The sequence below is a fragment of the Neurospora tetraspora genome, assembly GCF_033439725.1.
Source record: "Neurospora tetraspora strain CBS 560.94 chromosome Unknown B0H65scaffold_8, whole genome shotgun sequence".
Classification (NCBI taxonomy): Eukaryota; Fungi; Ascomycota; class Sordariomycetes; order Sordariales; family Sordariaceae; genus Neurospora; species Neurospora tetraspora.
The window spans coordinates 257,145-280,516 of NW_026944390.1; the positions used below are offsets into that span (position 1 = coordinate 257,145).

A 23,372-nucleotide genomic window follows, 5' to 3' on the forward strand; every position below is an offset into this window, starting at 1 on the left:
AGTATGCACATCGAACCGTGACTCCTGCTTGGACTTCTCTAAAAACTACGCTGAAAATGATGTACAGATGTTGAAAATGGCAGCAACAATCCACTCGCCCTTTCCCGTTTCCCAACAAGCAACTTCAACCCGCAAAGATACCCCGCCAACCCGAGTTCCGCTTTCATTGGTGATGAAAAAAACTCGAGCCTCATTTCACCACAAAATCAGAGAGCCGACAAGAGACCCTGGAGTCCAACCATGGCTCCCCAAGCGCCTGGATCGGGCGGAAGCTCCTTGTTGTCATCCACACCAACGCCGACGTAAGTAGCTCTTCCCAGTTTTGGCTTCAACTTCTTGGTTCCTTCCGCTCCCTTGACAGCCGCAGCGACGCTCTGCTCGAAGCTCTGCCCTCCTTCCATAGCCATGGCGAAGGGAATGAGCGTGTCCATCACCGTGCGATCACCAACCTTGGCCGGAGTATACTGACGCAAATGGCTGATAGCAGTTGACAACGCTTTCCCCCATAGAGCGGGAACTCCTACTTCCTTTGCGAGTCCGATGTTTTCCTGAAGCGCCGTCCGCAGCGCCACGAAGAAGATACCGAGAATACCGCCCAGTGTTCCGCCCATTTTACCCTCGACAATATCTTCCAGCTCGTTCAGGACCTCGACTACCGAGCCTTTGGCGGAAACCTGTTTGGTCTTGAGAGCATCTAACAGAGCGTTGGCTCCGGTCTGCAGAGTTAGACCGCAGTCACCGTCGCCCATGACGGTGTCCCACTTTGTGAGATCCGGCTCGGCGGCTGACACTGCGTTGCAGGCGCTCTTGATCATGCTCTCCAGCAACGCTGGGTCGATCTTCAGGTCCGTGGAGTCGTCGACTGTCCTCCTGATCTCTTTCGGAGGTGGGACGACTTGCTCGGACCGCTTACGTCGCTGATGATAACTTTGGTATCCAGCAACGGCTTCCCAGGCGGTGTCCGTTCGGGTATCGAAGAAGCCTTTGATCTGATCGACGGTGTAGGTGCTGTTGGCGGCGGCGGCGGTGATGTTGATAACTGAGACCGAGAACGCTGGAGCGTTGAGTGACGTCTCCAGACATCCAGAGTATACGCGAACCGGCTCGATGTTCCAGTTTTTCAGCAGTTGTTGGAGGATCTCATCTACGAGCCCGCCGAGCTCAAGATTTGACATGCCGCCAAAGTTGCTGACCAAAAGGACCGTCTCATCACCAGGGCTGAACTTGACGTAGCCTCTTTCGGGGTCTGTCTCGTCCAGGCAGTACTTGAGAATCTGCTGGACGAGTCCCTCGGCTGAAGGTGCTGGCGATAGCTTCCAGTAGCCTGGCTCGTTGTGTGGTCCAGTTCCCAGCTCAAGCTCGTCCTCTGCTAGGGCTCCGTGTTCGGTCCTCCCCGGGACGTGGCAGTGGTCGAGAGTAGCAGAAATGCTGACAATCGAGTTGGCAAATGCAGAACCGAAATCGTAAAGCTCGTCGAGAGTCGCCCCCTGAGCAGCTGCCGCACCGAGAACTTTAAGCACTCCAATTTGCCCGGCGAGTCCACGCCTTCCGACTAGAGAGCCGCCCTTCTTCCCGATCGAGACGTCGTCGCCGCAGATGAGCATCTTACACGGATTGCCCTTTGCCTTGGTCTTCTCGGCCGCGAGTCCAAAGTGAAGACAGTCTCCCGTGTAATTCGTAATTACCAGGAGAGTGCCCTTGTCGGATGGCACTGCCTCGACCGCGGCCAAAATTTGCTTGGTGCTTGGTGAAGCGAAGACATCTCCCATTACGGCTGCCGCAAGCAAGTTGGTTCCAACATAACCGGCCCAGGCAGGTTCATGTCCAGATCCTCCGCCACTGACAATGCTGACATTGGACCGAGGTGCTTCGGAGTCGTATACGACTTTGTTGGCTTCATCTAGGTTGAGTCGTGGGTTGGAAGCAACGATGCCACGGAGAGCCTTGGGGACAAGCCCGTCTAGTGATGGGAAGAGATGACGCGTCGACATGGTGTAGATGTTGGTGAAGCACAAGAAGAAGACACAAAGCAGATACAAAGAATAAAGTGTGCTTATGAAGATGTATATGAGTTCGCTTGCAGGATTGAAAGGTCCTCAGAGATATTGATCACTTACAAGTCTCTGGCCCAGCATGGGTCCTATCGTCCGATATGAGCCTGGAACACTCGTGTGATACTCTCCCCCTCCCCAACCCACCATACCGTTTGCATCATTCCCGGTCCAGGCTGTTCAATTGCCGTGCGTAATCGGCTTACCTCAAGATTTAGAAATATGCCAAAGAGGGGCAATCAACCATGGCTATGGTGAGTGGTGGTGGCAATATTGGAGCGGGAGTGACCCCCAATTCTTCCGGTTTACCCAGAACGGCATCACGTCCTGGCTAAATCCGAGTCCCCTCGTGTAACAGCTTGGCTTCACTTGACGAACTATTGCCGGTCATTAGTCACGATATACCAGCCTTGTGAAGAGAAGTTATAGGCGCGTGCATGCAAGGTTATTAAAAACAAAGAAGACGGTCTTCAGTAGTTTTGCAGGTTAAGTTGTTACTTTCACAGTAATATCAACAACAAAAAATGGCTTCAGAAACACAACAACCACGCTGGCGAATCGCCGTCGGCTGCGATGTCAGTAATCTTCTCAAGTTACTAACTCTGTCGCTTTCCTCCCTCCAGCTCCAGAGAAGAACCACCGCTAACACTCCCTCCCCAACCCTCACAGGACGCCGGCATCAACTACAAAAACAAAATCAAATCCGACTTCTCCTCCGACCCTCGCGTCGCTTCCGTCACGGACGTTGGCGTCGCCCACGACTCCAAAGACAAGTCCACCGCCTACCCACACATCGCCGCCGCAGCCGCCAAGCTGGTCGCCTCGGGCGAATGCGACCGCGCCCTGCTCATCTGCGGTACGGGACTGGGAGTAGCCATCGCGGCCAACAAGATTAAGGGCATCCGGGCGGTTACGGCACATGATAGTTTTTCCGTGGAGAGAGCCGTGTTGAGCAATAATGCCCAGGTGCTGTGTATGGGTGAACGGGTGGTCGGTCTGGAATTGGCGAGGAGGCTGGCGAAGGAGTGGTTGGGATATGTCTTTGATGAGAAGAGTGCTAGTGCGGAGAAGGTGAGGGCTATTCATGAGTATGAGGGGGAGGAGGGGGGTGTGGGAGGGGATGATGAGAAAGAGGCGGAGGGGGTGAAGGGGTGTTAATTGGACTGGACATTTTTCTTTTCTTTTTTGTTTGGGAAGCCTTTTCTCTCTCTGGTCATGGATTTGGGTAGGTGGGTATTTGATTACAGTTTGCAAGTTTGTTTGATAACACGAACGGTGGAATGGTTACAACTTACAACAAGACGAAAGCCAAGATGATGTTGTTTCGACTCTTGTCTTCCTCTGTTTCCGTCTGAATGCAATGTCAATCCGTTCTCCATTCTCCATCTCCACACGAGTCCAGACTCCAGAGTCCAGATCTGCCATGTTAAATCGTGGGGAAAACCTGGGGAAAGCCCCTGGCCCTGGCAGATTTAGAATCCTGTGTCATGTTCTGATCCGGATATCGTAACCCGACCCACCCCCAAACCAAATGGTGACCAAGAGGTGACCAAGAGGTGACCAAGAGGTGACCAAGAGGTGACCATGTGGGCTCGGGTGTCATTCACCCGAAGCTTAGAGGTGACGCTAGCACGTACGCCAAGAGTATCGTGACATCTGCAAAGCGACCACTGTGATATTACTGGTAATAATCGATATGGGGTTCAACGTGGCTTGATTGTGTATATATGTATAAGACTGGCTCTACAGACTCGAAGCTCTAGCATCTGGATAAATCCCGCATATCCCAGCCCAACTAGGCACGTGCACGCCCAGTAGATCCCCTAGCCTTTGATATACCTCCTTAAATTTGGTGTACAAATTACGCTAGATCTACCTAAATATACCCTAAATTACCCTAAAATCATCCTAAAACTAACTAAAAATAATATTATTCCTAAATTACATCCTCGTTACAGTAGCTTTTAAACTTTCACTCGTAAGAATCTTACTTTATTATATTTATTATTATATTTACCGATTCATTACCCAAATCTTCTTTTATAGAATCCTTTATACCCTTTAGGCGGCCTATAGTGATATTTCTGCTATTAAACTTTTGTAATTAAATTTGTAGCCGCTATAACTCTACGAATCCTAACTACTCTATAGATTTCAAATATATTACAAGAAGGAGGCTCTTTGTAAGGCTATCCGCAATCTGCTCCTTAGTAGGCATATAGACTACGTCTATTAACTTCCACTCTTATGCTTACTTTAACTAATATTTATATATATTAATATACTTAAATTTAGTTACGAGCCGAATTCTCTCCTTTATAATAAATTATATTATTTATTTATTATTGTAGCCTATAAGCGTAGCCTTTTTTTTTTCGAATCCTAAAGTAAATTCGTTAAAGAAATAGCGGGCGTAGATTACCTATTTAATTCTTTAATTAAAGGATAATAACTTAACCTCTATAAATAAAGTTATAATTATATTTTATTATTACCACGCTAATTGATAGTAGCGCCTAATGATTTAAGTACGAATATTTACAAACTCTTTTAATTAAAAGAATTATTTATAAATAAGGAGTTAATTATAATATAGAAATCTTAATAGATTTTACTACTTAATTAAAAAATATAATTTTAAATTATTAGAAAGTAAAAGAATATTCTATTTATAACCGTATAATACGTTAGACTAGGGTTTAAATTAAATCGAACGAATCTAGAGACTAGGAAGGCTATATTTACTCGCAATGTAATAGTAATATAGAAAATCGAACCGATTTTAATTTAATATATATAAATCTCGTACTGGGCTATACTATTTTAATAAAGTAAGAATTCTTCCTTAATTATAAATATAAAATATAATTTCTTTATATATTTAACCTTTTTTATAATGTTTTAAATATAATTGTATTATAATAACTAAATTAATTTCTTTTTTCGGTCTTAAATAATTTTAATACTTAAAAACTATTTTAATAACTCTCTACCTATTAATTAATACTTCCTCTCCATAGCGGCTACTACTTCCTTAATTATAGCGATCTTTTTATTCCTATATTTATAAATAATAATAATATTATTAATGTAGAAGAAAAAAAATATATTATTTTTAACTAGGATATTAAATTCTATAAGAAGAAGGTTTATACTTATAATTACGAAGGTTTTAATAAATTCTTACTACTAAAGGAGGGGAGATATCCGTAGACTATATAGCGCGTATAGTAATTAAAATATTTAACCTTTTTTAATATATTTAAAGAGAATCCTTATAAAGACTACCTTATCGAATACGGTATTAATAAAGGTATTCATTACGTTATACTAAATTAAATTAAAATTAAAGTAAGCGGCTATAGCTATTAGGATACGGAACGACCTAATAGCCAGAATCGCTACGTATGTTTTACATATGCCATCTTTAAATTGCTAATCCCTACGTATAACTAAACGTACTTTATATTTAAGAAACCAGCCATTTTAATCGAATTTGTAAATATATACCCATATCGAACCGAATATTTCGTTATCTCCTACTTCCTTAATAATAATTTATTTCTAAAGCTTCTTATCTTTATATTCGTCTAGGTATTCCTTCTCTATTGCTTTAAAGAATTCTCTAAAGGGGGAAAAATTAAAATTATTATAATATTTTAGAAGAGGTAGAAAATTAATTCGATAGAAGGTCTTTAATATACCTTTTTCTTTATAATAATTAATAATCTCCTTCATTATTTTTAATTTAAAATTATAATCAGGATCAATATCGATACTCCTTTCTCTTATTTCCTCTAAGAAGGTTTAATTTACGACTTTATTTCCTTAAAATCCTACCAATCGATTGCCCTTTATAAATAAAAACGACGCGGCTTAATAAAAATATTAATCTATAATTAGTTTTAAATTTTCGTTAGAATAAAAGAAATGAATTACTAAAAACGCGGCTAGGCTTTTAAAAAATATAAGAAAATAGTCCTCTTTTTTATCCTTTAAATTTCAAATTATATTCTATAAATCTAATGACAATTATAAGGGCGGCAATAGCAAAAGTTCTAAAAATCCTTATAGTATTTCTAGACCTATTTACAATTATATTTCTAATATTTACGAGATTTCTAAAGATTTAAACTATATTTATAATTCTAAAGACCCTAATTCCTCCTCTTCTCCTAATATATTCTCGGTTTCGATAAGAAAATTTTAAATAATAGGGCTAAGAATTCTATTATTTACAATAGGCATAGCTTCAACCTACAAGACGTTTACTTACACAATATCTATTTAATAAAAATCTTTTAATTATATAGCCAACTCTTTAAGGGAGATATTAAGGGTGTTATAAAGTTCTTTAACGTTACTACTAAGAAAGACCTTATCTTCATTAAATATAATATTTTGTATAATAATAATAGAATTAGTAGAAGGATTCTAAATCCTATAAATATTTATTAACTAATATCTAACCAAATAGCCGACCCAAGTATAGTCCTTAAGCTTTATCAACTTATTCTATTCTTTTATAGTTTCTATTATAAGAATAAAGGCCTTATAAGTATATACTTTAAAATATATAATAGTAGGGAAGGGGTCTAATAAAGGAACAATACTATCTCTAAATTAATAATACGTTTGGAATCAATTTTAAAGAAATTTCTAATAATATTCCGCCTTAGGGATTAAATTATATAAATATACAACTACTCTAATAATCTCTATCTACAGTTCGTAAGGAAGATTTACACCTAATTGTATTGCTATACCCTTACTTTTAATTACACCCCTTGAACGCTTTGCGCTGCTGTTTTAAACTTACATATAAAGCGCTAAAGGCTCGATACTAATTCCTTTTATAATAAATTAAATAGTAATCTTCTTATTACTAATTATTTTATTATTACATTCGACTACCCGAAATACAATTTAATATTAAGTTTATAACCTTATATAGAGGGATTCTAAATATATAATAATAAATTCGGCTTCTCTATTACCTAAATAATATACTTAAACGAATTTAGACTACCGGTCTATAACTACTATTAAATTTAAATACTTTTAGCTCTCTACTTTCACTTCCTTATAAAAAAAGAAATTAATAACTAATTATAACTTAAGGCCCTCTAAGTAATTACAAACTTCTCTACGCACTTAACGCTTCAATTTAGTCTTAGTATATAATTTGTAATATACTATATCCAGTCCTTTAAATCGTACGCCATACTTTTACTCTATTAATTTAACTAAAATCTCAGGTCCTAAGTAGCTAAATCGAAAATGTCAACGAAGGGGCTTACCCTTTTAAAATTTCCGCTTAATATAATTTATATATTATATAAAAAAAGATTTATTAATACTATTCTATAAAAGGATATATTCTAAAATAAATTACTTATATTTAAAAAGGATATAATAAATAAAAGAATCCGTAAAGCGGGAGTGCAAATAGTTATTCTTATAATCCTAATAGATTTATTCATCCTCGAATTATTTCAAGGAAACGAAGTTACAAGCCATACCTAGTACTAAAACGATATTAGGGAACTAGAGCTCTCTATCTCCGTCGTCGTCCTAGATTATAATTATAATAATACCATACCCCTCTATAAAAATCCGCTTATTTCCTGCCTATATATTATGGGGCGAGGTACTATTGGGGGTAGGGTAAGATATGCGTTGTTATGCAAAGGGGAGGAAAGGAAGGTGTGCGTAGAGGACTAGCTATATAGGCGGGAGCCCTAGTTAGACTAGTCCGTATACGCGTATATATACAATTGTATGTAACTGTTGTGTATATGGCTAGTGCGTATATAGCTCTAGGCTATAGCATTAGCTCTGGGCATAGTATATAAGGTAGATAGTGTAGTGTAAGAATGTTATAGGCTAGCTCTGTAATACTATATATAATTATTAGTATTTAAAAGGGTAAAATCTTCGAAGCGAGTAACCTTATTAAAAATATATATTATTGTACTTAAATCGAAGATTGCAAAATCTCTCAGTAAGTATACAACGCTACATTTCGCTATAAGTACTAAAAAACTACTCTTACCTACCTAGCGACTATAGAATTAATTATTTTAATCCTTATCATCCTACTACGTTCGCAAACAATTAATAACCTCTTCGAATATTTTATCCTTCTTTAAATTCGCGTACGTACGCTTTTTAATAATAAAATTTTTAATCCAATTTTTATAGGCTAACTATAACTTAGTATAATAATATTTATTCAAATTATAACCCGGCTATTTATAAAGCTTATATAAGAATCGATGTAATCGTTTACTTACTAGTAAGGACGAGGAGGAGGTACGCTTATTTTTATTAATATTCTTCTTAAATTTACCGTTTTTACTTATAACTTCTCTCCATTCCTCTACTTCCGAGCTAAAATTTTATTTATTATTAAAAGCGTTCTCTTTAATGGGTTTACTACCTAACGTAATTACGAATGTAATACCCTTAAATAAGGGGGCGCAACCCTTTCCTTAAATAATATTCGCTATTATTACTTCATGAAAATCCTTAGCCACAATACGGAAAAAGATTTTAAAATTAAAATTTCTCTTAATCTCTTTATTATACTAGAATTAGTAACTATTTACCTAAGTAGTGTAAAGATTCGACCTTATAATTATATAGAATTCTAGGAATTATAAGTTTGGCTTATCTACTCTAATAATTCCTCTAATAATATAGAGGGCTATAGCCGCCTCCTAATAAAAAATTTAATTATACTAATTATAGTTAATTCAATTAAGGGGCTTGAAAATATTAATAAATTTAATTCGGGCGAGCTTCTTTACCTTATAATTGTTATAAGCGGTAGATTTACTAAAATTATTATACTATTTATATAGATTAATACATTTAGTAAAATTAGTTTCCCAGTAATTATTTCTAACGGTTTTAAATATCTAGCGATTTAACGTAATCTTCTTCGTACCTAAATTAAAAAAAGTCTTAACTTCTACACGCTAATCTGATTTCTTAATTATATAATTATAGTAATCGCGCTTATAATAGAAGCTGTAAAGTTTAGCGGTAATAAATAGGGCAACCTCTCTATCCTTTTTAATTTTTTTAGTTTTTCTAGCAGGAACTTCCCCTTAATAATTAGCGATATTGGGTTTTATTAATTCGGTTAGCTAAGGAACGCGGTTATTTAGGTTGATATACTTCTAGAAACCTAGGTCCTAGGCTATAGAAATAAAGGTATTTTCCCAAGCCGGTTAGTCCTTAGGGCTATTGAGGGCAACGCTATTGATTTTAGTTGTAAATATTATTAGTAGTCGTTTAATCGGATATTGTTGTTGGCAATAGCTTCAACAGTCGAATTAATAAGACTCTTAATTATAATATTATTAGTAATAATCGATATAGGGTTCAACGTGGCTTGATTGTGTGTGTGTGTGTAAGATTGGCTCTGTAGACTCGAAGCTCTGGCATCTGGATAAATCCCGCATATCCCAGCCCAACTGGGCACGTGCACGCCCAGTGGATCCCCTGGCCTCTGACAACCACGAGCTAGACATTTTGTTTGTTGCGAAGTGGATCGTGGGGGTTGTACAGTTGCTGTCGATCCCCAGGATTTTTGTAATAATTAGACTTGACCGAGAAAGGGCATCCGCTCGGTTGGGGATGATGCAAACGACTTTGAAGAATGTCGGCGGACGACGGGGGAAAGGTGATGTCGCAATGAATTTACCCCGAAAGGAGATGGGTCAGAGACGGGTAACGGGTGCGCTTATCCGCGGGGTAAGAAAGGATCAGGTTAGCTTCTAAACAAACAGTGTTCCTTTCCTCGGATTGTCATCAACTTTTGCCAAGACAACAAACTGTGTTTCTTGTCAGTTATCGTCGGTATCGAGACCAGACCGAGATCGAAGCGGTAGCAAATAGTGTGCGGCGACGATTCTCTGCACCGAAAGAATCACAGACAAAACGAATTCAAAACCTCTCCATCAGCTTAGGACCCGTCAATCCTCTCTAACCATACCCAAGTCCTATCGCCAAACCTCCACACCAACAACCATCACAAACTTCAACAACAACACACCTTTACAGGAGAAGTCAAGCAAGAATCTGCGACCATGTCCTCCCCACCACCTTGCCGTCAGCGCCGGCGTCTAGTAGGCGTCTCAACAAAAATGTACTTCTCCCACGCCCGCACCACCAAATTCATCACCTCCTTCCTCGACCTCATGCAGCACCACACCTCCTCCACAACAACCGAGCAGTCCAACAGCAACCTGGCTGCTGCCGCCCTCGCCTCCAAAATCGACATCTTTATAATCCCCGACCACCTCTCTTTGCAGTCTGCCATCAACTGCACCGCCAACCACCCACCGAGTCAGTTTTCCCCAGCTGATGGTCCAAAAATCCTATTCGGCGCGCAAAACTGTCACTGGGAGGATCATGGTGCGTTCACAGGGGAGGTATCCCCCGCTGTTCTGGCAGAGATCGGGTGTAGCGTCGTCGAACTCAACCACGCCGAACGGCGCCGCTACTTTGGCGAAACCGATGCCACCACGGCAAAAAAAGCTCAAGCGGTCATAAGAAACGGGATGATCCCCATCCTCTGCGTCGGCGAGGGTTCTCCTGGTGAGGTACCGACACCTGGCAAAACAAGTCGAGAGGCGGCGGAGAAGGAGGTGGTCGGCCAGGTGGAGAGGTGTCTAGAGGGTGTTGACCCAACCAAAGAAGTTTGGTTAGCATATGAACCCGTTTGGGCTATTGGTGCGAAGGAACCGGCGGGAGTGGAACATGTGAGCGGGGTGGTGAGGGCTATACGAAGAAGTGCAGTGGTGAATGGGAGGGAGGAAAGGGGCGGGATGACGAGGATTTTGTATGGAGGGAGTGCGGGGCCGGGGTTGTTTGGACGACTGAAAGAGGAAGATGGAGTGGATGGGTTGTTTTTGGGGAGGTTTGGGCATGAGGAGGGACAATTTTGGAAGACGGTTCGTGAGGTTGCTGAGGTTGAGTGGGAGGGGGAGGTGAGGTGAGTTGTTGTTGGTTTGTGGCTGCACGAAGAGAGACAACTGGTGATGGGTGTGTTGTGATGGACATTGTGGATTGCAAAGGGGAGTAAACTGCTTGTGGTTGAAGATTGAAACATTTTCGGAGGTCGCCAACAAAAGTGTACGAGCAGCCCTCTTCACCAGGATGTTGAGCGTCTATAGTCTCTATAATCACGAGTCTATGATGAACCAATACCGCCCTCCAAACCTTCGTGATACAAAGTGAGAAAGAGGGTAGTGAGACAAGAAAAAAAGAGAAACATAATCATCAAGCCCAAGTGTGAGCCCAGAAGGTCTCGGCCTGTCGATAGCCGTCCACTAGTATACAGTCGAATGAGCGTAATAAACCTGAAAACATGCGGACAATGGAAAGTAGAAAACGAAAGGAAGGCATACCATGAAAATTTAAGAGTAAACTCCCAGTTATCCCCCAAAAAGAGAAATGATTTTTAAACACCAAACAGTATGTATAAAAGAAAGTGTTGTACCTTGCTCACACTCCGTGCCTCCACATCATCCCATCAAGAGGTACATCTGTTAAACCATGTTAGTGTTTCCGAGCCTGGTCTAGCTGTTGCATAGCGTCATGTAGCAGCACTACTTTTGCGGTGCTAGATTGGGTGGGTGTCAGTCAGCGGGCCGCTCTTGCAGGTCTCCCGTCTACAATTGAAAGCCTCATCCCTGACACTTCATTTGGGCGAGAACCTCTTCGGCCACTTTGATCATCGATGGGAGACGAACAAGAACAATTCAACCTCAACCTGGAATCAAGACAGTATAGAAACAACATACTAACAAGGACACAAAGATCCCAATCATTGAGCTGCGACATTATGTCGCCAATTGATTACAAGTTCTCCTCTTGCAGTTCGGGAGTGAGACGCTGGTGATAGCACGTCGTTGTTTGCATTCAACCTAATCCGGCGACAAGAACGAACCGTTTTGAGCAAGGCCGGGATTCCCCTCCATTGCGGGCAAACAACGACAACGATGACGATGATTAAAAAGAACGGAGTCAAAACAATGGCAGGTGATCCAGGAGCAGAATCTCCGGGGTAACGGGAACCTTCTTGGCCCCTCAGGCGCGCTCCTTCTTAGTCGTGACGTCAACTGCATCATTCTCCAAAGCTTGAGGTGAATCTGAAAGCAAACGCGCAGCAACGAAATGCGCAGCTGGGCTGTGCTTGTGCTGAATGGATGACGATGACGTTGGGTGACATGACAAACAAATAAATATTTACTCCAGTCACCTCCTCTTCAAGACTTGAACCAACCACCACAAGCCCAAGTCGTCACATCAAGACAGCAACATCCAACAGACCAACTCACACATCCCAATCCTCCACCATGACTCGCAACTTATGCATCAGCGCCATCGACGGCCAGACCGGCTTCCTCATCGCCGAGCTACTCCTCAAGGAGGGCAAGTTCGCCAAGCAAATCAACAGCATCACCGGCCTGGCTCTCAACCCGTCCAACCCCAAGTGCAAGGAGCTCGAGTCGCTCGGAGCCAAGATCGTCCCGCACCACCCGGGCCGCGAGCGCCAGATGGTCAAGACCCTCAAGGAGGTCGGCTGTGACACCATCTGCGTGATCCCTCCCGCCCACAAGGACAAGGTCGACATCACCATCGAGCTGTGCGAGGCCGCCAAGAAGGCCGGCGTCCAGAACGTGCTGCTCATCTCTGCTGCCGGCTGCGACTACGCCGAGAGGGACAAGCAGCCCCGTCTGCGCGAGTTCATTGACATTGAGAACATCGTCTTGAGCTCCAAAGGCGACCCTAGCGTCGAGCTGGGCCACTCGCCCTGCGTCATTCGCGCTGGTTTCTACGCCGAGAACCTGCTTCTGTACACTCAGCAAGCGCAGTTGGAGGGTACCCTCCCCTTGCCCATTGGCGAGAACCACAAGTTTGCTCCCGTTGCTCTGGGTGATATCGCCCACGTCGCTGCTCACGTCCTCGCTGGTAAGGGCAAGCATGGCTTCGATGATCGCCACCGCGGCCAGATGATGGTTGTTACTGGTCCCATGCTTTGCGCTGGAAAGGAGTTGGCTGAGGCTGCTAGCCAGGCTGTTGGTCAGAAGATGGAGTTTGAGAACATCTCTGAGTGCGTCTTTCCCTCTTGCTTGTGCCCTCAAAACACCTTGTGCTTGATTACTAACACTAACGAAAATCAAACACAGACGCGAGGCCAAGAGAGTCCTCCATGCCCAGGCCGACATCGACGACTCCGAGAAGGAGTATCTCCTCGAGTACTACAGCTTGGTCCGCGAGGGCAAGACCAACTACGTCGCCACCACGGCCTTCCACGACGTTACCGGCGAGCAGCCTACCCAGCCTTCCGAGTTCTTCCGCATGTACAGCCATGAGCTGCGCCCCAAGAAGAAGGTCAAGACTGATAACTCTGCTTAAACCCGATTTCTTCTGTCTTTGTCTTGACACCATTTTGATTTCGATTGTGTAATCGCTGGAGCATGGAGTTTGGGCATCAGGCTTGAAGGGACACAAAGAGGTTCTGGATCGGATCGACAAAACGGGACGGACTGTGATGAATCTGTTATGGGGATATGGCGGACTACACGTAGATGTAAACAGATGCCTGTTGAAATCTTGAGGTAGTCTAGTCAATTGCAGAGCAGTCATCACGAACAAAACTTGATGAACTCCGCTCAGAAATATGTTCCCGAGATCTGTATTAGTGATTGTGACAAAACCAGACTAACTTGTTTTCCTATCTTTTTTATCGTTATCAGATTAAAAAGGCCATACCCATGAAGCAACAGATAACAATCACACCCTTTCACTCACCTCCTCTAAATTTCATCCCCTCTCAGCAACCTTCCTAGGCCTCCCTCTCCCCCTACCCCTTCCTCTATAGCTCTCCTTCCTCGGTCTCCCTCTCCCTCTCCCTCTCCCCCTCGTCGGTTTCATCATTCGTCTATCATCATCACATGTCGTTGCATGCTCATGCTCATGCGAGGATTGTGCCTCCAATCCTTCCTCCCAACTAATCCTCTGCCACTCAGCAAAGTCCCTATTCCCACGGGCAGAAATCTCGACTACCAGGACATTATTATGATTGTTTGCACTCTTACTCTTGTCACTCTTGTCCTCCTTCCGCTTTTCTTCGTCTTTTGAGACCTCTGAGATTTGTTGAAAGAAAACTTCATCTTCTTCACTCTCTCCTTCCGAGGCAAAGGGGTCGAGGAGAGGTGATGATGATGGGATGGTGGCCTCGTCGGGTTCGGGTTGGTCGTCTAGTAGGGCAACACTTTTGGTGCTCCTTTCTGTGGAAAGGGGGTTGTCGTTTTGCAAGGTGGCGATTACGTCGTCGTTTAGCTCCGAGAGGGGACTGGTATCCCTCGGCATCTTTGAAGAAGTAACGTTGTTGGAGGTGTGCTGCTTCTCTGGAACGATATCATTATTGCCCTTCTCGGTCCTAGAGGTAGGAGGAGGGTCGTCACTATCCTCCAAAACGACGACTGCTTTTTGGTTGTTCAGATTGGGAAAAAGTTTGTTGTTGGCATCCGTGATGGTCCCGTTGGCCACGCTGGTCGACATCGTTGCTGCTTCTGTTGTTGTCGGTACTTCTTGCGCCGATTCTGGCTCCGGTGTTCCTCTCCCCGCCGCTGTTATAGCCGCCACCCCGTCCCTCAAAAGCTGAATTCGCTTTCTCTTCGCCCCTCTAGTAGTCACCGCGCTCGTCTCGGCGGTGGGCTCATCGGTGTAGTCATTATCGCTATCGTTATCATCGGTGGCTTCGGAACCGTTCCTAACTGGATCCCCGGGGTTTCGGCGAGTGCCGTGGTGGAGTACTCGTCTTATTTTCGCTGCTGTGTTATAGGAGTTGTTGATGCTGTTGCCAAAATGACTGGGTTCGTTAGGAAGGGTGTTGTTGTTGCTGTGGGGGTTGTAGGTGGAGGGTTTGTAATTGTACGTAGCCGGGGAGGTGTTGTGGAAATGGGATATCAGCTCGAGATGTGGACGGCCTGAACTGTTATGGTTGTGGGTGAATTCGTAGGTACGAACATAAGGTCGGTGAGGTGCGTTGCCGCCAACATGACCACCACCAGGCTGAATCGTCAGATGACCAGCCGGCCCAGCCCCAGCACCAGGAACCCCCACCAAACCCAAAGGCCCCGGCCTCTCCGGCACCGGCACCGGCGGTGGCATCGGAATCCGCCACTTGCTCATCAACTCCCTCTGCGTCCTCACGCCCTCATTCACCCCCGTCCCCAACCCCAGCCTCGCCTTCTCCAACCTCTGCTCGTCCACCTGCACCCCTCTCGCCCTCTGCCTCTCCAACCAAGCCAACTCCTGCCCAGGCCCTGCTGCAGGGACCGGTTCACTCAACTGACACAAAACCCTCTCAGCATTACAAACAACCACCAACTTCGCCACAACAACTTCCAAATGATAATCCCCCCCTTCCCTCCAATCCCCCGACCTCAGTAGTCCGGGGCTGACGGCGAAGTCAACTTTGAGCGAATCGGCGATGGCTTTGGCGTTGACGCTGGCGTCGTTGAGGCTGACGGAGTCTCGTTGGGAGGAGGTGGCCGCGTTGAAGGAGGCGAAGCCGATGGGGTTGAGTTCCATCATGGAAGGGCGGAAGAAGGATTGGGCGGGGTCTTTGAAGGTTATGGTGTAGTTGGCGAGGGAGAGGCGGAAGGTATTGTCGAGGGAGAGGGCGATGGTGAGCAGGGCTTCGAGATCGGTGAGGAGGCGGAGGGAGGGGTAGGTGTGGGGTGGGGGAGGGGGCTGTTGTTGATGGTGATAGTTAATGGGGTGTGGTTGTTGGCTGTCGGATGCCGATCCGGATCCAGATCGGACCATGGCGGTTGGGGTGGTGATGGGATCGAGGAGGGAGGCAAGGAAGTAAGTAAGGGCGGCGATGTCGGCGTGGAAGATGGGTCGGAGTTGTTTGAGGAACGCGAAGGAACGGGCTTTCCAGGAGTGGAGCGCGGCGACTGTCGATGCCCAGTTGACATCTTTGGGGAGGCTTGAGACGTGTGCTATTGTTGGCCATGGTTAGCACTTGATTTTAGAACGCCGGAGATGGGAGCCGAGAAAATACATACCTGAGGCTCTCTCGTAGGCTTCGCCAAAGTCCTGTCCCGTTTTTCCTGCCCATCCTTCAGCTCGGCTGCTGAACACGAACGTCCAGAGCACTTCCCAGATCAAGCCCTGCAACAGGGAAGAACAAAGCTGAGGGTTTACCAAGACAGCTGGCGGATCTGCGCATATTGTTTGGATGCCTGGAAGGAGTTTCTTCTTATAAAGCTCCTGCGCGGTGGCATGCGGAATGACGGCGAGGCAATGTGTCTGAACAAACTGCCGGACCCGGATGGCCAGGTCCTTCCAGCTCGCCTGAATCTCCGCGTCGGATTTGCGGACTGGCTCAAACGGATCCCTGGACTTGAGTTCCGATACCTCTTTTGAGAAACTGGTGATCGCACCGTCGAGTTCGGCTTGAAGATTGTTGCACCTTTCTTGAACCTTCTGCCTTTCGGCTTTCAACCGGTTGATAAGCTTCTGATGTTGAAACTCCTCCCTATGCAAGGCAGAAGACAAAGCCCCGAGCCCGCTCTTTAATTGGTCTTCTTTGGCTGCGTGTTCAATAGACAGCTGTCTGATCCTCTCTATGTACGCGTTTTCCTTGGCCTGGTATTCCGCGGCCAAATCTGCCCTCAGTTTGTTGATGTCAGGCGCGAGGTTGTTGCTCAAGCGCAGTTCTCGTAGTCGCGCTACATATTGGTCTTCCTTTTGTTCCAATTGCTTGGTCAGTTGGCGCAGCTGCTGTTGATACTGCTTTTCTTTCGCCTGAAACAAAGCGTTCAACCTGCCAATCTCTCTGTCTGACTCTGCCTCTTGAATCTTGTCATCCTTTGCTTGTTGCCCATTGGATGATTCCTCTCTAACTGGCGTGCAGTCGTGTGATGAAGACACAGATTGGCTGACGCCAGGTGCGAGACGGTTGTTCAAGCGCAATTCTCGTAGTTGTGCCACATATTGGTCTTCTTTTTTCTCCAGCTGTTTGGTTAGTTGGCGAACTTGCTGTTGATGCTGTTGTTCCCTCGCCTCAAGTGTGGCTTTTAGACTTAATTCGCGGATCTGGCTGGCCGTTCCCGTCTCCTGGTCCCTCTTGCCGTTCGCCTTTTGACCGGTTGATGACCCATCTTGTGCCAGTGCGTTATTGTTGCATGAACACCTTATCTGTTTTTTCAACTCCTCGACCTCACGCATCTTCTCCTCCAACATAAGTTTCTGCATCGTGTCGATCCTGGGTCACCCCTTTGATCTGTTGTTGCAATTTGGAAAGCTCATTGCGGAGTTCGAGGTTCTCACGCCGCAGCTGATTTGATACCTCAGACTCGTCGGTTCCTATCTCTGGCACAGACGATTTGCTCCTTGTGCGTGCTTTTCCCTTAAACAATTGGGCGATCCTGACTTGAGGTTGATTGTTCTCATCCTCCGAGTCGGAAGAACTGCTGGAATCGCTCAGGCTATCGGGTGAGCCCTCATCCTCGGGTTCAATCTTTATGTAAGGAATCGTGTGGTGCTCACTGGTATCCGAATACTCGCTTCCGGTATTTCCATCATCTGAGTCCCAGGGGCAGTGAGCATCGTATGGCGGCATTTTTGGATTTTGTCGTTGAGTGAGTGTCCCAAACAGACATTCAGTGTTTCGTGGGACTTGTGACACGCAAGGTATTCGAGTGATGGCCGAGTAGTGGAATCAAACTAGAAAATGACAAAGAAGCCCATCCTGACGCCAAACGCGGCGATAAGAAAGTGCGCTTTGGTGGGGGCCGGATGCGCGACCACGATACGACTTCCCGTATCGATATAAACAGGTCAAAGAACACGGTGGAAGACACCAACAGAGCAATTCCTGTATCAGATCCAGAAGCGCATTTGCGCCCCCGCTGAGTTCAGTTGCGCCTGGTCTTTCAATTTGAATGTTTACATCGATTCCAGGTGAAGAGACCGTTGAGCACGGAATGATTTACATATGCGTCATGTGAAATCTGATTGGACAGAACGCTCTGCCAGTGGGTCCCGTTTTCCGAACATCCACTTTTAGTTAGTCCATTCGTCCCCTCTTAATCAATATGAAAACCAGAGCTACTTCGACTTTCTTTAGTATCTTGGGGAGAGAAAAGTCGCATTTTCTTTTGGTTTCCAATGGAAAATGCGTTCCCAGGCTCCCAGCAAAGCTAAAAAGCAAATACAAGCAAACATTTTGCGGCCACTCGACATCGATCGCCAAATTCGTCTAGCAGTGTCGGCCGAGCTGTCCCAGACATCCCAATTCACATCGACTCCATCTTGACTTTACCACTCTCATAGAGATCGCTCAACTGTGCTGCCACAGCAAACATGTCGACATCGCTTTCCATATCACCATCATCCGAGGATTCTTCCTTGACACGAACAGTGGACTGACGAGCACCCACGCTAGTCTGATCATCCTCCTTGGACAGCGAGCTATCAGGTGTTTGATAAGTCTCATCGACTTCATCCTCGTCGTCTTCACCGAACTGAAGCTTGAAGATGTAATCGAGGTTACAGAGAACTTCCATCTTCACCGAAACTCTCTCCGAGAGGTAGTTTTTACCATCAGCGTTGCCGGACTTGATGAGGCCAGGTGAGAGCACCAAGTCCACAACCGGAAGGCTATCGGGTCGAGACTGGTCCATCCTGGGTCCAAAGTTGCCTTGCTCCATTGTATTGGGATCAAACGAGTATCCGAAGTAGTCTGGCTTTTTCGGGGGTGTCGTGGTATGATGGAAGCAACGGTAATGGGCTTTTGACTGTCTTAACTGAATGTCGAGCTTGGTAGCCGCAGCGATGATCGCATGAAAATCCTTCACAGCCTTTGCGCCATCAGATGCTTCGAGAGGCGTGGAGAAGAAAGGCGCGAAAAGTTCGACCATTTGGTGTGCCAACTTGGTGTGGTCGGGGCTCTTATGGACGCCTAGGCGGACAAGCATGCTCATGGATCTCGCCCTCCATTCATGGAACTCCGTCAGGGATGATTCCTTGTCCAGGTCGTTATGGTCCAAGACATACTCTGCATTAGATTGTCATCAAGCTTCAACACTCTGCAGTGTCCAGATGGCATAATTCAACTCACCTAGGATGCTGTCACTCGCAACGAAAAAGTCTTCCCCAATTTCCCCTGCCCAATGTGTTGCTTGAGAGTCAAAGATATTCCAGCTGATGAAATTCCAGAGAAAAGCCTGTAAAAGAGCAGGGCAGGTAAAGGCGCTTTGAACGGCAAGCTCGGGAGTCGCGCAGATCTTCTGCAAGTTCGAAATGGGTCCCGGCTTGAGCAACTGGAGCTCATGTGCTTCAAAGTACTTCTTGAAGTAAGTCTCAGCGAATTGGCATATCAAGAAGCCGACATTCTTCCAGCTCTGTTGGATCCCAGTATCCGAAACTTCGACAGGGTTGAAGTAGTTTTGCGAGCTTAGCTCGCTGAGTTCTCGAAGCAACTCAGCCTGCATTTCCTTGAACTGTTTCTTCAACCCAGCGGCATCAGAAACTAGTTGGTTGTTCTTGGTCTCGAGTGCTTGGATCAGGGTCTGATACTGTTTCTCGGCTTCACTGGACAGTACAGTCCCGTCTGACTTAGGCCTAGTCGACATGAAATTGGTAATGGACCATGAAGAACCTTGCTTAATGGACTTGGTTCGATCTTCCAACTCACGAATTTTTCTCTTCAGCGACATCGATTCTTTCGCTTTGTCGTCGAAAACTCCCCGATATTGTTCCATCGTGTTCGACATTCCTTCTATCTGCTCTTGTAGGGCTTGTTCCTTCCTCCTCAACCCTTTAATCAGTGATCTGAGATCTTCGCGTTCCTTGGCGGCCTGGATTGCATCCTGCTCACGCCGATACAGCTCCTCAAGAGCACCCTTGAGCGCGGCTTCTGTCTCGTTGAGTTTATCTTGGACGTTCATGTTGCCTTGGCGGTTGCGGTTGGATTGTTGTGCAGTCTCTTGGTTATTCAGCCAAGCTGAAAGCTGCAGCCGAGGGGATGCTACCCTTCTTGCGCCCGCGCGGCTGTCTCTGTGATTGCGCGATGTTGAACTGCGGGGTTGTCTGCCGATGGGTGAAGCGTTGATTGTGCTGGGTCGAGAACCACGCGGCGAGGAATGCTGCCCTGCACGGCGAACTTTTGGCTCACTTGAGGGCATTGTGAGCTCTTATCTCGTTCGTTGACCGGAAGAAAGAAGCACTGAAATGTTGGGGGGGGGGGAACACATATACTATCGCCAATTCTCTGCTTCAATCTGTATCAGGGTCAGTGATTATGGTATCGTTGATGTTTGGGGAGACATGATGACAAAGTGACACCCATGTCAACCAGCATAAACGTTGGTGACTTTCAGTTTGAGCTCGCTCGAGATACGGTACAGTTGTACCGGTAACCGATCTCGAGATTATTATGCTTACCGGAGGGTGTTTTGAAGTTTGCCTTAACGGGTTGACAAGATTGTCCTCGTGAGTTCTATTCGGATAAAAGGCTTCAATCGAAGCTTTGAGGCCAAAGTTCAGGTACGATGAAGGATGGATGATGTTCTTGTGGGAGAAGAGTCTCGAGATATAATACTCGTGAAGACTACCTCACAGGTAGTGGAGGAATGTCCTAGCACGTGAGCAGGCAAGTGGTGATGTAGATGGGCATACCTCTACTTGCTTATCAAGCGGAATCTTGCATCTGCATCTAGGTATTTGCCCTAAGCGCACCTGAGGACCTTGATAGACAGGCAAACAGCAGGTATATGTGCAGAGTTACGAGCGCTTGATTGGTTGGATTCTAAAGCTTCCAAGTACCACGTCCGCAACTTCCACCACTGCTCTAACCACAGGTACCTCTGTCCTCTAATCCCCTACCTCTCAGAGCTCTCACTGCTATCACCACCATCCGTTCTTTCCATGATGAACCCGGCTTTTTTCGGCAAGTCTTTTCCAGCTACCTAGATATTTGAAACTCGTACGAGGTGTATTGTTTAATTCTTTCCTCCGGTGACCCCTCGCTTCGTTATTCAATGCTAAAGATCCCTCCAACTACCTCCGTTGAACGAGCAGGGTGTAGTCTGTCCTAACCCTCAACTATTTTCGGTTTTTCTTTCAGCAAATTAAACTCCAGCAAATCAACACAGCAAGGCATTTGACCAGAAAATCAATATGAACTCGTGCCCGGTAAGCAGAAATGGCGTCAGATGTGAATTTCTGGTCCTGTTTTGTGCGGAATCTGACTTAGTCTGATCCCATTTGCAGGTCTCCTTCATGGTCAACCTTCGGAACCGGCGGTAGATTGACGGAGTCGGCATTTCCATCAAGATCCATGGCTTCCGGGCTTTCTTCAGCCTCCTCTACCTGAGGATGGACCATCACCGCATTGAGAACCTCCCCCTCCCCGGTCAATGGAAATCTTTCAGGGGAGTTGCGCTTCGACTTTGCGACATCACATGCGCCACCCTCTTGCTCTTCATGCTCAACTGTGGCTGACCCATGCTCGGCCACAATGATGGTTGACTCGTTCATCTGCTCTTTGTTCTCATGGTCCCCATTCTGAGCCAGTGACCTATCCGTGGACTGTGAATCGGGTCCCTCAGAATTGTTCGCGTATTCCGGGGCCGTGACCAGCGAAACGTCTGAATCCCCTTCATTGTCTTCGGGGTTTTGAGGTGTGACTGTTGGGTGACCCGATGTGGCGGATTCGCCGTCATTGTCAATGTCCTCATCGTCTTCCTCATCATCGACATCATTGAACCAGGCATCTAGGTCGCAAACAACTCGCATTTTGGCCAAAACCTTCTTGGATTGATAGTTTGTGCCATCAGCATTGCCACACTTGATCAAACCTGGCGATACCGCCATATCAACGATGGAAGGGCTGGCTTGTCCCGGTTGATTGCTGCTCGGCAAAAGGGAAATTTGATTCATGGTTGCGGTATCAAAATGATACCCAAAGGGCCGAGAGTGGTTCGACCGCACGCCGCCAGAGAAGATGACCGTGAAGTCGGCTTTCGACTTTTTGAACTGAATGTTGATGTCGACAGCTTTGTTGATGATCTCGGTAGCGTCTGTCAAAACCTCTTGGGGAAACCGACGCCTCGATGCCCTTGGTGAGATGAACTGCCGTAACTGGTCCATCATCTCCATGGCAATTGGGGTATCTTTCGACTTCTTGTCCATACCGAGGTCCACAAAGAAGCTCACAGATCGTGATCTCCATTCATGATAAGCTGTGTCAAATTCTGTCTTCTTGTTGCCGGGGAGTTTCTTGACGCATCCTGATAAAGTCTTTGTAAGTATTCTGATCGGACCTCAATGGCAGACGATACTTCGAGTTCTTTTTTTTCGGACGGATCAGCTTACCTGTGATTTTGCCGCAGATATTATCAAATTTCTTCCCGATTTCTCCTGCCCAAAGCTTCGACTCAGGGTCGAAAATTTCTTTCTTGATGAAACGCCACACCATGCTCTCCACAAGGTACGGGTATACGAATCCGGATTGGAGGACTGATCCTGGCTCAGCACATACTTCGCCAACGTGCGAGTACTGCTCGAAGTCTTCAGCCTTCTGGAGGTCTTCCAACCGAAGCATATCGGGAAAGTGGTTGCTAACAAACTGTTGAATCAAGAAGCCAAGCTGGCTCCAGTCCTTTCGAATCTCTGAATCGGCGTACTTGGTTGGGTTGAAGTAGTTCTTGGATCGCAGCTCGGAAAGTTCCTCAAGAAGCTCCGTCCGTGTCTCATCTAGCTCCCTCTCAAGTTCAGCTATCTCAGATTTGAGGCGGTTGTTGTCGGCTTCCAGGTTTCGGATGCGAGTTGCATCCGCAGTCTCTGGTGTGTTGAAGTATGTCTCTTTTTGCCCTTCTTCCTTTTCGTGCATTGCCCTTGAAAGTGAGGGACGGACAACAGACACTGGCAAGCTTCGGGTACGTAGAGCAGCTGTAAGCCCCTCGATTCTTTCATCGTGGGTCATTCCACCAGCTGAGCTGCCGGGGTGTGGAGCGCGTGATGGACCGCGGTCGCTATCCATCTTTGGATTGTCGTTCATAGGTAACGAGTGCTTAGGCTTGGTTGGTTAAGAGCACGAGGAAATGTTCGCCGGGCCAGAGCGCGTATTGAAGGTGGGGTGTTCGGTGATATCGGACTTCTGTCATAGTGTGAGCTTGTCATTACTTGGGTGCGAATTTGTTGAAGACGGGAATGAGATAGATCTCACTGATTGCTGATGCCTTAGTGACGTCCTTCGAAAGCCCCCGCTGAAGCAAC

General features: G+C 45.8%; 7 protein-coding genes across 7 annotated transcripts; 3 read left to right on the forward strand and 4 right to left on the reverse strand.

The window, feature by feature from the left end:
- Positions 1 to 114: 114 nt before the first annotated feature.
- B0H65DRAFT_306668 (Dak1 domain-containing protein) lies at positions 115 to 2,331 on the reverse strand. The gene has a single exon (XM_062823226.1). The coding sequence runs from the start codon at positions 1,989 to 1,991 to the stop codon at positions 207 to 209; it is 1,785 nt and encodes a 594-aa protein (XP_062677335.1). The 5' UTR covers positions 1,992 to 2,331; the 3' UTR covers positions 115 to 206.
- Positions 2,323 to 4,837, forward strand: B0H65DRAFT_560808 (uncharacterized protein; the record flags this gene model as incomplete). The annotated part of the gene is made up of 3 exons (XM_062830155.1): positions 2,323 to 2,626; positions 2,721 to 3,139; positions 4,819 to 4,837. The coding sequence occupies exons 1-3, from the start codon at positions 2,576 to 2,578 to the stop codon at positions 4,835 to 4,837; spliced, it is 489 nt and encodes a 162-aa protein (XP_062677336.1). The 5' UTR covers positions 2,323 to 2,575.
- A 5,313-nt stretch (positions 4,838 to 10,150) lies between these two features.
- Positions 10,151 to 11,747, forward strand: B0H65DRAFT_511838 (Triosephosphate isomerase; the record flags this gene model as incomplete). Its single annotated transcript, XM_062828528.1, is given in 4 exon segments — positions 10,151 to 10,409; positions 10,425 to 10,478; positions 10,491 to 11,058; positions 11,693 to 11,747. 4 exon segments carry the CDS (start codon positions 10,151 to 10,153, stop codon positions 11,745 to 11,747), a joined length of 936 nt encoding a protein of 311 aa, XP_062677337.1.
- Positions 11,748 to 12,340: 593 nt separating this feature from the next.
- On the forward strand, positions 12,341 to 13,807 carry B0H65DRAFT_306723 (uncharacterized protein). Its single transcript, XM_062823227.1, has 2 exons — positions 12,341 to 13,182; positions 13,259 to 13,807. The coding sequence occupies exons 1-2, from the start codon at positions 12,425 to 12,427 to the stop codon at positions 13,485 to 13,487; spliced, it is 987 nt and encodes a 328-aa protein (XP_062677338.1). The 5' UTR covers positions 12,341 to 12,424; the 3' UTR covers positions 13,488 to 13,807.
- A 140-nt stretch (positions 13,808 to 13,947) lies between these two features.
- Positions 13,948 to 17,712, reverse strand: B0H65DRAFT_552397 (uncharacterized protein; the record flags this gene model as incomplete). The annotated part of the gene is made up of 4 exons (XM_062829884.1): positions 13,948 to 14,013; positions 14,139 to 16,087; positions 16,154 to 17,228; positions 17,332 to 17,712. 4 exons carry the CDS (start codon positions 17,710 to 17,712, stop codon positions 13,948 to 13,950), a joined length of 3,471 nt encoding a protein of 1,156 aa, XP_062677339.1.
- Positions 17,713 to 18,199: 487 nt separating this feature from the next.
- On the reverse strand, positions 18,200 to 20,041 carry B0H65DRAFT_581191 (uncharacterized protein; the record flags this gene model as incomplete). Its single annotated transcript, XM_062830811.1, has 2 exons — positions 18,200 to 19,149; positions 19,213 to 20,041. The coding sequence occupies 2 exons, from the start codon at positions 20,039 to 20,041 to the stop codon at positions 18,389 to 18,391; spliced, it is 1,590 nt and encodes a 529-aa protein (XP_062677340.1). The 3' UTR covers positions 18,200 to 18,388.
- Positions 20,042 to 21,344: 1,303 nt separating this feature from the next.
- On the reverse strand, positions 21,345 to 23,079 carry B0H65DRAFT_435559 (uncharacterized protein; the record flags this gene model as incomplete). The annotated part of the gene is made up of 2 exons (XM_062825197.1): positions 21,345 to 22,384; positions 22,470 to 23,079. The coding sequence occupies 2 exons, from the start codon at positions 23,077 to 23,079 to the stop codon at positions 21,345 to 21,347; spliced, it is 1,650 nt and encodes a 549-aa protein (XP_062677341.1).
- Positions 23,080 to 23,372: the final 293 nt, after the last annotated feature.

Coding starts and splice junctions, on each gene's coding strand:
- B0H65DRAFT_306723 (XM_062823227.1), top strand. CDS start 12,425: ATGACTCGCAACTTATGCATCAGCGCCATCGACGGCCAGACCGGCTTC. Junction 13,183..13,258: donor GAGTTTGAGAACATCTCTGA/GTGCGTCTTTCC, acceptor AATCAAACACAG/ACGCGAGGCCAAGAGAGTCC.
- B0H65DRAFT_306668 (XM_062823226.1), bottom strand. CDS start 1,991: ATGTCGACGCGTCATCTCTTCCCATCACTAGACGGGCTTGTCCCCAAG.